Source organism: Charadrius vociferus, unplaced genomic scaffold (assembly GCF_000708025.1).
Source record: "Charadrius vociferus isolate BGI_N301 unplaced genomic scaffold, ASM70802v2 scaffold163, whole genome shotgun sequence".
NCBI classification, from domain to species: domain Eukaryota; kingdom Metazoa; phylum Chordata; class Aves; order Charadriiformes; family Charadriidae; genus Charadrius; species Charadrius vociferus.
The window spans coordinates 9,760,964-9,772,127 of NW_009648332.1; the positions used below are offsets into that span (position 1 = coordinate 9,760,964).

General features: G+C 38.2%; 1 protein-coding gene across 1 annotated transcript in view; it reads left to right on the forward strand.

Annotated features, from left to right (window-relative positions):
* Nucleotides 1-4,257, forward strand: part of GIPC2 (GIPC PDZ domain containing family, member 2) — a 17,018-nt gene extending 12,761 nt beyond the window's left edge. Inside the window, exon 5 of the mRNA XM_009884694.1 lies at nt 4,012-4,257. Within this exon, the coding sequence (XP_009882996.1) occupies nt 4,012-4,166 (155 nt within the window). The 3' untranslated portion in view covers nt 4,167-4,257. The remainder of the gene's footprint in view (nt 1-4,011) is intronic.
* Nucleotides 4,258-11,164: the final 6,907 nt, after the last annotated feature.

Here is an 11,164-nt window from a genome sequence, read left to right on the forward strand (position 1 = left end):
AGCGGGGGGGGGGGGGGGTAGGGGGTCGGAGGCAGTTTGGCACGGAGCTGTCACCCCCCGAGAACCAGTCAAGTTTTCTTCAAGTTGCGAAGTGTCTGCTAAATGCCTCGGCAATCGCTAGTTTTTGATTTGCCTTGGGAATTGCGCGCTGGGAAGAACGTCGCTGCGTAAACAGGGATGCTCTGCACAGCGGTGCGGAGCAGGGGATGCCACCCCACCTCCGCCTGACCCGCCGGGGCGAACAACAACGTGTACAGCGGGTGACAGAGCAGACGGGTGAGCTGCAGCGTTCCTGGACGCCTGGCAGCGGCGAAGCAGGGTTCAGCTCGGCGTGTTTGTGGATGTCAGTGGCACGACATGAGTGTGACAGACAGGAGGGGTGTCCTGCGCCGTGGGCGGCCGTTCGCTGGGCGGTGATGCCCCGCGGTTGGCACTGGGGGGCAGCACCGACCTGTCGCAGACCCGCTGGGCGGGCTGGGTTCCGTTCCGTCCGGTGAATCTGGGGATCCGAACGTGCTTTCATAAATACAGTTCATTAAACGTACCCTGGTAGTGCTGATTATGGTCGGTCAAGACAGGTGAAAACACTTTTATTTGAGGCTCCTGCTTTGGCACGGTGGGGAGGTTCCGACTCCTGCTTGACTGGATTGAAACTTGTCTTGTTTGTCCAAGTTTAGCGGATTTGGGCTTTAAGTTTGGTAAATCTCTAATAAACAACTTTTAAGGTTCTATTTAATAATTTGAGAAGATCAGTCTGTAAAGAAAATTGTGTTTGAAATATTTTCTGTTAATGATGGTTTATTACTGTGTAATTCTGAGGTTTCAGCTAGGGCAGTTGGACTGTAATATACTGCTGTGTTATCTTGTTTCATCACTGCTGTCTGTGTCATGTGGCTATTTCACATATCTTGACCGATTTATCTTAAAACTGGCTAAATTCCTTGCTCCCACTCTTTCTGCTGGAATGCTTGTCTGGATCCTCACTCTGCTGATGGCAACTTTTTTTAATATCTCAAGTAACTATGTCTAGATATTTTTGCTCCTGTGTCGTCTTGCACAGCTCTTCTCCCTCCATCCATCTCCCAGTGTCTATATAGAGTAACTTCATATCCCGGTTCATATCCAGAAATCTGTGAAGTTTAAATTACACCCTTTACCTCATTACCCTCCAGGATTGCTCCTCTGCAAGTACCTGCTTATGCCATGGTGTCAGGGCGTATAGGGTGGCATTGATGGGACAAATATTTGTCTTCCATTTGTCAGGAACAAGAGTCCCCTGTTTAATGCCTGTTTCCCATCCAGACTCCTCCGAGTCTCTGTCCCACAGACTTCACAGAGGATACAGAAAGAATCACTGCACAGGGGGTATGGTTTCTGCTGGCAGGGAAACAGGTCTTGAGAGTCCTTGAGAACCACTAGTGGTGCCCGGGAAGCTGGGTTACACTTGAACTATCTCCACCGCAGCAGTTTGTTTGTCAAGATTTATGTAAATTTTCCTTGGACTGCTTTAAGTAATGTGGCACACTGTGATTCAGTTTGAAGCCTGATGTCTGAACGTAGTTAAAACCAAAACATCAAATTTCTTCAGAATTATTGTTGCTGATGTCTAACAATGTGGAAAACAGCTCAAGTTTGCTCACAGCTTGTTACAAGTTTGCATAACCGCAAACACTGTTTGCCAGAAGTTTGTAACTGTCAATAAACTTTAGCTGAGTTTCAAGTCAACAAAATAATACTAAATATGTTTAGTAAAAATTCAGAGTTGGGAAAGTTTCTTTTCCTTTTTATCAGAGAGATTTTGCCGTGTCAATACAACACAGTGCATGCAGTAGACAGCAGACTGTGGCAGTGAAGATGGTCTTCTGTGGCTTCAGAACTTCCTTCCTTTTCTCAGGCACTGTAGTACCTGTTTGCCACTTGGATATCCCTCTGAGAAAAGGCTAGAAGCTATCAAATCCTTCAGTGTGACATTTGGATTTGATATGCTTATGAAAAAAGTGGTGATTTGATGTGTAACAAAAGATGGAGGACATCTTGCAGTTTAAGGCAGATGTGTAAAGTAATCACAAAATGAAGCAGACTTTGAGGGTTTCATCTCTTATACAATACCATAATTTCTTGTGAATTCGAACCAGAGGCTGTGGGGCAGAGATACAGCTCAGAAAATAAACTGCATTCAGCAGCGCTGTTTGTGCTGAGTCTGTTTTAGAAGGTCTTCTGCAACCCTTGAACCACAACAGCCTGCTGCCAGTAGTTCTCCTGGCCTAGCTTAACCAGGAGAAACTTCTGCGCTGACACTTTTCATCCTTCAGGGAGGTGCAGGTGCAGTGATCGAGAGAGGTTTGAGCCCTCACGGCTTTCATTTCCTCTAATATTCCTGGCTTGACAGCATCCAGTGTTGTTTGGGATGGACTTGGGCAACCTGGTCTAGTGGGAGGTGTCCCTGCCCATGGCAGGGAGGTTGGAACTCGATAATCTTCAAGGTCCCTTCCAACCTAAACCATTCTATGATTCTATGACTTGTAATTTGTCTGAGAATCTGAGAAACTGTGCAGTGTCTAAAGGTGAGGGATGAGTCCTAAAGCAGCGACCCTAGTGTAGCCATTTCCAACTAAAGTATAAAACTTGATAAATTCTGATACTTGGGTGTTAAATAAGAGAAAACGCTGGCCAGCTTGGGTATACAAGATATCACAGTCTACCTCTGTTTTGTATCAGACCTCGCTGCTTTAACTTCCCTGGATACCAAGATGTTCCTAGTCTTCGGGTGGCTCTGGTTTATTGTGGGCAGCAGCAAGGCCTTTCCCTTGCTTTTGCACAATTTGAACCTCCTGGCTGAGACTTCCAGAGATAACTTTGATCTTTTTCACTTCTAGTGGCATAAGCATGAACTTTCTCAGCCTTGAGGTTGCTATAAATTAAAGATTTGCTTTTCAGAGCTGGAGGTAATAACAACTGAAGCAAACTCATGCGCTGAAATTAGTGACTCTTGAGTTTGGATGGTACGGGAAAAAATGTAGATCCAAGCAGAAGAATAATGTGGCTCACAATAAATGCCTCAGTCTCTTTACTACCTAGAGGTGGGGTTTTGGGGGATTAAAAAATTAAGATAATGTTAATTAAAAATAAATAAAATTAAGCTGAAAAATTAGGAAAATATGTTTGAGATCATATGGTAATTTCCTGAGAGCACAACTTCTTTCAGTCAGTCAGAGACATACACTGTCCAACACTTAAACTGGATTTTAATTTTATCTGTATTTTACAAAACACATTAGTCGAGCCTAGTATTTGAATTCTTGTTTCCTAAAGTAGGGAGTGTTTTCTTTAGGCCCATTACTCCTTTCTAAATGCAGGCCACATTCAACATTTAAACTCATAAAACATGGGTTGTTGCTAGCAAACCTGTACTAGCTTGGTCGCATGTATCTATTATGCAGGCTGTATGTTGTTTTCCAACAACGTACCTGTGTTCAAAGCCTGTGCCTTTTGGCTTTCTGTGAAAAACTTGGCCACTTTAAAATCTGACTTACAGAGTTCTTTACTTCATTGTTTAGCCGAGAAAAACATTCAGGTTTGCCTTTTGATCTTCTGGTTTAGATCAGCAAGCTCATACCAAACTCACTGAAGTTGGTCATGTTATCGCATAAGAGTTGTGCTTGACCTTGTTTTTAGACCCGTGCTTCATGTACCTGCAGTAACGAATACAGAATATAATTTAATAAGATTAAAATGAAGGTTTGTTGAATTAAAAATTAAACTTCTGCCAAACAAACAGAAGAATATATAACAAGCGCTCCAAGGAAGCTCTCCTGTTTATCAGGACGGAATATAGCTAGTGGGGGGGGATTTAAGTACATAATTCCAATTGAATCCTAAATTCAGTAGGTAAGCTTTACAAGTCCCTAAGCTGACCTTACCTGGTTTTGAAAATGCCCATTCAAAATGTAACCATAGATGTTAGCTGTCACTTTCATGTTAATTACATTATTTTGTTTTGTTGCTTTTCAGCTGCAACAATGGTGGAAGCTGGAAGAGACAAGAAAAACCCAGATGAATTTGCAGTGGCATTGGATGAAACTCTTGGAGACTTTGCATTTCCAGATGAGTTTGTCTTTGATGTGTGGGGAGCAATAGGTGATGCTAAGCAAGGACGACTGGAATGAGAACTGTGCAGTTTATCGATCCTTATTTGAAAATACAAAATGATTTTCAAATATATACTTAAATATTTTAATACTTTTATTGATATGACTCCAGGGTGCTCTGTATAAGTATTCTTATTTGATACTTTCTTCTGCAAAGGAAGGTCTCTAATAGCAATATGATGCTAAATCCAAAGTTCTGACAAGTGCACATTTAAAACATTTAATTTACATGCAGAAATCACTGTAAAGAGTTTGTCAGGGAGATATATTTATAGAGACATTTTGTGAAAATTAGGTATTTTTTATTGTACATACATTTTGATATCAATATTCTGAAGAGCATTAGTCGTATGCAACACAGAGTTTGGATTATTTTATCTCTTCTTTAAAAAGGTTTATAAACTTTTTGAAAAACTACCTAGCTACACGCTGCAGTTGCCTGGTCTTCTGTTGTCCATATGTATTCACGTACACAGAGGGCTGTGGAAACCTTAAAGCCTTAAGTTTTCTTACAGTTTGACCTGGACGTAGACTTTTCAGTAGACAGAGCTGGGAAGAAGCTACCCTGTTTCTGAAGTATCTGTGTTCAGGAAAAAAAAATAGAATTTCCTCTGAAACATGAGAATGAAGATCTTTGAATGATAAAGACTTGCTTTCATGTGAGTCATAATACACACTGTCTGGGTATTACGAAGATGTGTAAGTATAGTAGAAGTGCTTAAACCAGGAAGCTGCTGCTTCATTCGGATGCCATATTATTGCAATAGCAACTGCATGGGAAGAAACAAATGTTAATTTTGATTACTGTTCATATATTTGACTAATACCTGTGATCTGGCACTGGAGACTATAGTGGATGACTAAGTGCTAAACTGGCCTTTGTATATGCTAAATCATTTGTTGAGATCCAGTGGAGTACCACTTTTGTCTGGTGGTTTTTTTCCATCACAGCAACATAGGAGAGACATTGAAGGCATTCAAACCTGGAAGATACTGTTGTGAAGTCACAAGCAATCACAATTGGGATGAAAACGCATGCCTAAACCCTGAAAAGTACATTAAACGAATTTCAGATGTTAGAATTTCCAATTATATTGTAAATAAACATTTATTTTAACTGATATTTTACCAATAAATCTCAGATTATTAAAAATTAACTGTCTCTTTGAATACATCTGCTATGCCTGCATTTATCCTCCTGTTCACTCTGTATTTAATAAAGAACAATGCAGTAAATTTTGTTTTTATTCATAATGAGATTCTTTTTCAGTTTTTGCAGTGCTTGGTTTTAATTAAGAGGGATACTTGCTCATTTGTTTAGAAAAAGCTACTTTCAAGTGATTATTACAGCCAAATAACACATCATGAGTGTCCTTGAACACAAAATTGAACAAGAATGTGGGGCCTGACCTGGGAAGGTGCCATAGCTTTTTAGTTTTTTTATATTTGCGTAAGCATATAAAATAATAAGCATTACAAAAGTTTTTTCTACATCACCGCCTAGTTACTTTTCTTCTGAGGAAAATGTCTTTCATTGTTTTGCAGAGATCTCTTTAAAAATAAAGACTATGCCAATATTTTTACATGTTCTATGTCAATGATTTTTTTTTTTTTTTTCTCTAAAACCATGACACTTTGAAGTGTTCAACAGGTCCTCATTCTCTTTACTATGTTATTTAGGAAGACTCCTAAACTCCACTTCAGTCTTTTGCATGTGTTACAATAAGTGAATATTTTTTCTAGGTATGAAATATTGCATGAAGTCTTATTAATACTCTTCGGTGGTCTTTCAATGGGGATAATCTCCAATTTTATAAATGCTGTTGTGAATATTTTGCTCTTGTATCTCTGATTTAAGAAAAAGCTTTCACATAATATAGATATTCCTATTTATGAAACGAGTAGTACGAAGCAGTATGCAGGTCATGTATTTTATTGTACCTAAGAAGTTCAAAGGTGTCAAAATTTCTCTTCATTGTACTTGTACCTTGTATCACCAGGGTGAGATCAAATGCATATGTAGTTTCAAACAGGTCTGAGAACTATAGATTTCTATATGTAGAAATATATATTGATAGAAAACTTTAGGCTATTCTCAAGTTACGAAAAGTAAAAATATATAATTTGATAAGAAAATTTGAGTTTTAGTAAAATTGAAAGTAAAATTGAACATAAAATTAAAGAAACTTTGCAAGAAAGTGGTTATACGCCCCATTGCTCAGCTGGGGCCACGAGGATGCATTATTCTGAGAAAAGAGTGTAATTTTAGGACAAAGAGCATGAGGTTGATAGTGTTTCTCTGTATTTAATAATTGCAAGTCTGAGCCCACAATCTTCCGTTGCAGTTGAACCTGCTCTCTGTCTTGCACAGGACGACTTGAGCTAGTGTACTCTTGGTAGTGAAGAGTTAAAGTATTGTGGGCCATATAATTTATTCTTTAAACTTCCTTTAGGTGAAAAGGAAAAATGAAATGTCAAGAAATCCCTGTCCATTTTGAATTGTTTGATATAAAACTCATATGTCAAATTTTGTGGAAATGTTTATATATACTCATGTTAGTAATCAACATGCCACTGATTATAAAATCAATTTAAGTTAAAGTGTCCTTTTTAAGCCGCAAAAAAATGTGCTACGGAAGAGTCACATTCTAAAATAATACATAAACTGTTACCTGTAACAGTCAACCCCCAATACATTTTGGCTGTTCATTTTATTTTGAAAAATTAATGCTGTTCAATCAATTTATCCTCAGAGGATAATTTGTCACATTACCCTTATAAAATAGCAAGATAAAAATAATTTCACAGACTCATAGGATGGTTTAGGTTAGAAGGGACCTTCATGTACTTCTAACCCCCCTGCCAATTTCTGTAGCTCTAATTCTGCACAGAGCTGTATTTTGTCATAGTGGCATAACTTTGTGGAGTTTATTTCAGAACTAAGATTTAAATAGTGATTGCAATTTTACTTAGAGTTACTGCAATAAATTGTGTTTCCAGCACATAAGACATAATGGTACTAGTACCCAGTTTAGTAGATTATTTGCATTTTCCAGCTGTGCATGGATAAGTTGTCACATGAAAATCACACTACCTTATAAAGTATAAGTGCTTCTTGCTCTTTGTAATGATTTGTGTAATGAATTAATGTTGTTTTACTTATGAAATAAAACCTGCAGACCCTTTAAAATCTGGTCAATAACAACACTAAAGCATTTGCATGCTTTGTAGGGTGAAAATGTCATTAAATGTCACTACAAAAATCTCCCAAACTGATTTGAAGTACTAGTTCTAGTTCATGTAAGCGCTGCTCAGAGTAGGACTATAAACATCTTGTTATTAGCGTGTGTTGAAGGTGGAGGTGAATGTTGGTGAATAGTCCTCTCAAAGGCTGAGGTGAAACGAGACGAGGTACTAACTCAGCCTGAATGCTGCTCTAAAAGTAGCTGATTCCTTATAATTTGGTGCACAGTTTGCAGGGAGCTGGCAGATATATGCAATTGTCTGTGCCTTTACTTCCAGACTTACTACCGTGCCTGAGATAATGGGAAATACATCAGTATTTTTCTCTGTGAGCAATAGTCTTTAGATGCAACAAGGGGATTTAATGAAATCTGGTGTTCATAAAGTTCTGAGCTCGTAATCTTAAAAATATGATGAGCGATGAATATTTCACGCTTTTGAAGGAACTAATTTTGCAAATTACAGGTATATCTTTTGCAACACCTCTAGTATGCCAGATGTGGCTTCAGTTAGATTTGATTTTATGGAACCCTATTCATAGTACAGTTAGTATTCAAATAGCTCTTAATATAATCAGTGTATTTGGGAAAATCTGGTCTGCTCTTCAGATTTGCACCTTGTTGTGAATAATGCATATATTCTTATTTCTGTATATGGTTTTCTTCACAGTTTGTCTTTCCTCTTTTTTTTTTTTTTAGATAAACATAAAGGTTTGAAAAACTTGCTCTTTGTATTTGAGAGTGAAATATTAATCTTCAAGTTAAGCTAATTTATAATATTTTGTTAAGAAAAGGCTATCAGACAAGATGTAAAGCAAGGTATAAAGTTTTTAAAATGCTGACTGTGATGACAAAGAAGCAAATCGGATTTTTTTTTCTGCTTTTTAACGTGAACTACTTCTGCTTTTCAAATTGGACATTGTTTTTCATGAAAACCACTCTGAGAATTTCTATTCCAAAGTCTGAATATTGTAGGAAATGATACATTACTCTTAGTTTTCTTTCTACCAGGAGATATTTCAGAACAATTAGAGGTGAGGGTGTTGGCTATTTGCCCTTTTGAAAGCCAATGCATGTTTGCCATGAACTTCAGAAATTAACTCTAACAATAAGAGCTTAATCTGAAATTTATATTCAGTGTTGTTTTCTTTCCCAATTCTCTGACTCCCTATGTTTGTAAGGTATTTTGCCTTTAGATGTTGTTATACTTGGGAGGATCTGTGATTTAGTTTATGAAAATATGAACAAATTTACAGGCTTGGAAGTCAAAGACAGGGAAAATCCTCAGCGTTTCTTGAAGATGCTTGTAAATAGTAACAGTCTTATTCAAAAATACGCAGCCTGCAGTACAGATTTTGTCCTCAGAAAAGGTATATTCAGTGTGTGAGATTCAGGGAATGACAACTAAAAAGAAGAAAAAGATTGAGACAGCATAAATGTAAAGAAAAGATCATTTTTTTTTATTGGAACACATATGCTGGCTTTAAATAGAATTACACAAGGTCTATAGGTTGAACAGAAGCAATCTCCTCGTGTTTAGGCTGCCCTATCTCTCAGCTCTTGTTGCTGGTAAACAGATTGGTTGTGAACAGCTTTTCCAGTTTTCTTTAAATAATGGCAGTCCTTACCTAAATCCCTCTTGGTATGTCAGCTCTTACAGAAAAATGTAGCTGTTGGCTTTGTAGCTGAATCATTAGCCTGTGGGGTTCTCCCAGTTCCCTGAGAACTAACACAGATTTTCAAGTTGTCATGAACTTGATCTTACCGCGTAGCATTTGAAAGAGGAAAAAAATCAGGGAGAAATGAATTTCTACTTTTCTTTGAAATAAAGGGTACCTGCCAGTTCCACTTCTTGGAGTCATTACTGCAGTACTGCTGCGGTGACCTGTGTGTAGGATGCTGAAGAGTAACAGACAAGATGATATCTGGTAAAATCTTTTGTCTAAAAATCATGCCGAAAGAGTCACCAGGTAGCAAGAATGCCTTGTTAACTATTAGGAAATCATCACTGTGGAAAAAAGAGTAACTGCAATTCAAAAGCTCAACAGGTAACCCCAGCTTGTGGCATAAGGCAGAAGTTTTCCAAGAGCTCAGATGAAGAACATGACTGAACACGGGAACAAATCCAAACCTTTCTTCCCAAATCTTTGCCTCACTTCCCTGAGTCTTGCTGTCCCAGCCATCTTTGCCCAGTGTGGTCTCAGGAGACTGATACATAAAGCTATGTGCAAAGCACAGGAGCTCACAGCAGGGACAGACGGCGTAGTGGACCAGAAAAGGAACGTGAGCTTCTTTGCGTAAGACAAAGTGCTGAGCCATTGCAGCTACGAGGATAATCATTTGCTGGTACACAAGTTTGTTGGTCCTGTCTTCTCGCCAGTTTCCTAACGTACCCACCAGGCTGGCTGGGGTGTAAATGAAGGAGTAGAAATGGCAGAGCACTGGCTGTTGTTTCAGTGAACAGTAAACTGTGTTTCAGTGTTTTCAGTGAACTGAAACTTCAGTTTCTCTAACCTTTCCAGCTGCTAAGTGGGGTGAGTCTGTGGGTCAGAACTGAGCTAGTTCAAAGTCAATCCCGGGCACAGGATTAGCATTCGTGTTGGGTACTGGGCCCCAATGGTTTTGGTCAGCAGACCTGCTTCTATGGTTCCCTGACTGCTTGCCAAGGTGCAGCCGCTATCCTGCCCTGTTAATGTTTACTAAGAATGTGGGCTCATGAATGTAGCATCTAAATTAATGCCTAATGAGTTTTGTAAGTCTGCGTGGTTTATCTTGGAAATTAACTGTAATTTTTTTTTCTCTTTGGAGGGAGATAGGGTTGTCTGAACCTAAAGGTTACAGACAATGATCCCCAAAGCTTTTCTGTTGTTTCTCTAGCTATTGCATGTCTGAATGTTTCACAGAGGCAGAGAGAATGAAAACAAGATTCACTATAATATTCAAATTTTTGATTACTAAATATGCTTTATATTGTCTTGTTTCTTCCTGTCTTCTTTTGGGATGAATAGTTAAATATTTTATTATTAATGTTTCTTTTTGGAGCATGAACTGCATTAATTAACTACATAAAAGAAATAAGGTATTTGAATTTCAGATGAGCTCTAATTGGAGAAACAAATTGCACCACAATACTTGGCAATATCTAAGAATGCAAGTTTCTGCTTACTAAAAAGCTTGTTTTATTAAGTATTCTCAAATCTTTGTCCCTTTAATAAGTAAATAAGTTTACAGAATAGTGAACAGCCAGGGAGGAAAACAGTTTAGTGGGAAAAGCTTTTCGTGACAGACTTGTGGTTACAAGTTGTGCTTGTAACACAGATGATCTAACAACAATTTGTCTAATCCTTTCACTTGACAACTCTTCCAGTAAAGGCACCAACTTGTACTTCATACATATGAACTCTCTCTGGCTTAAAACAGGAAAGCAAGCGTGGTAAATCCGTTGCAAGTCATACTCTCCAGGCATTCGTAATACTGAAATTTCTATCAAAACCCTTCACATATCCTCTCTGAACATCCTTATTTTCACAATGAGGATTTTGTTTCCAGTCAGTATTTTTACAGATAATTTTAATTGCTGAGCTTAAGTTTTGAAACCAGTAAGCCTTTTTCGAAGTATCTCTAGGTAAGCTAAATTTTTAATTATCAGATACAGAAACTCATCAACAATGACATAAATTTCAACTCTGTCGGTAAGAATACCTGAAATGCCCAATGGATGTTTGTCATTAAGCATGAACAAACTTGGTAGTGTATGAATTCTAATTGTAGGAC